Genomic DNA, 1,670 nt, shown 5'->3' on the forward strand with positions numbered 1-1,670 from the left:
CTTATTTTAAGGTCATTAGTTAGTAGACAGCACACCTAGAACTCAGACACAGTCTCTTGATTTGACATCAAGTCCAATACACCTTTCACTATGTTTTTCACTTTCTACTCTTCTGTTAGAATTTGTACATGTCTATGTCAGTAAAAAGATGTTCATAGCTCCGTCATGTACTCATCTGACCAAATGCCCTGTTCCATCTTGTATCTTATTGCAGCTCAAATGATCGGATATATGAAAGAGGTCCAAGACAGAAATCAAACAGAAGTGACAGAATTTATCCTCTTAGGACTCTCGGACAATTCAGATCTCCAAGTTGTCCTCTTTGGATTGTTTCTGTTAATCTATATGGCAACCATGGTGGGTAATTTGGGGATTATTGTGTTAATTAGGATTGATGCCTGTCTCCACACTCCCATGTACTTCTTTCTCAGCAGCCTCTCCTTTGTTGATGCCTCTTACTCTTCTTCCGTCACTCCTAAGATGCTGGTGAACCTTGTGGCTGAGAATAAGGCCATTTCTTTTAATGGATGTGCTGCCCAATTCTACTTCTTTGGCTCCTTCCTGGGAACTGAATGCTTCCTGTTGGCCACGATGGCGTATGACCGCTATGCAGCCATTTGGAACCCTCTGCTATACCCAGTTCTCATGTCTAGGAGAATTTGCTCCTTGCTAGTAGCTACTTCATTCCTAGCAGGCTTTGGAAATGCAGCCATACACACAGGAATGACTTTCAGATTATCATTTTGTGGCTCTAATAGGATCAACCATTTTTACTGTGACACCCCACCTCTGCTCAAACTCTCTTGCTCTGACACCCACATCAATGGCATCGTGATCATGGCTTTCTCCAGTTTTAATGTCATCAGCTGTGTTGTGATTGTCCTCATTTCCTATCTGTGTATCCTCATTGCCATCTTGAGGCTGCCTTCATTAGAGGGCAGACACAAAGCCTTCTCCACGTGTGCCTCCCACCTCATGGCTGTCACTATATTCTTTGGAACAATTCTTTTCATGTATTTGCGCCCTATGTCTAGCTACTCAATGGAGCAGGACAAGATTGTCTCTGTCTTTTATACAGTAGTGATCCCTTTGCTAAATCCTCTCATCTACAGTTTGAAAAATAAGGATGTGAAAGGGGCCCTAAAGAAGACCTTACAGAAACACTTACTGTAAAGCCATGTTACACACCACCCTGTTATGTAGAAGAAAATATGTTTCATATTAATTTTATTGTCTGATTGCTTAAGCTTTTTTTCTATGTTAAAGTAGATTGTTTAAAATGAGGTCTGCTTCTTAATCTCCTGGTGTCTTAAATGTGTGTCCATAGGCCTATATGATGAATCAACGCAGTGGGGAAGGATAGTATCTGGTAATGTATCAAAATACTTGAAATTGGCTGATCTGGGTTTAAGTTCTAATTTCAGTATTTAGCTTTTTTTAATCTTAATTTTATTATATACACATGAGTGTCTTTGATTGGGATCTGGGCAAACAGACTCTGAGACTGATATTTGTATGCAGGAAGTTATTGGAGAGTGTTCCCAGGAACAATACCTGTAAGGGAGTGAGGGAAGCAGAATTGGGTAGAAAAAGTTGAATTGTGATGAAGTTGCAACACAGTACTCAACCAATTCCACATGGAGCTCTGGAGCTGAGATGATCCTTCAGAG

General features: G+C 40.5%; 1 protein-coding gene across 1 annotated transcript; it reads left to right on the forward strand.

Annotated features, from left to right (window-relative positions):
* The first annotated feature begins 218 nt into the window (after nucleotides 1-218).
* LOC101408234 (olfactory receptor 5AP2-like) lies at nucleotides 219-1,173 on the forward strand. The gene has a single exon (XM_014793191.2). It carries the CDS (start codon nucleotides 220-222, stop codon nucleotides 1,171-1,173), a length of 954 nt encoding a protein of 317 aa, XP_014648677.2. The 5' UTR covers nucleotide 219.
* Nucleotides 1,174-1,670: the final 497 nt, after the last annotated feature.

Source organism: Ceratotherium simum, chromosome 34 (assembly GCF_057802395.1).
Source record: "Ceratotherium simum simum isolate JZ-2026a chromosome 34, ASM5780239v1, whole genome shotgun sequence".
In the NCBI taxonomy this organism is placed as follows: domain Eukaryota; kingdom Metazoa; phylum Chordata; class Mammalia; order Perissodactyla; family Rhinocerotidae; genus Ceratotherium; species Ceratotherium simum.

Bases quoted from the DNA above. Each gene is read 5' to 3' on its own strand.
- LOC101408234 (XM_014793191.2), top strand. From the start codon at position 220: ATGATCGGATATATGAAAGAGGTCCAAGACAGAAATCAAACAGAAGTG.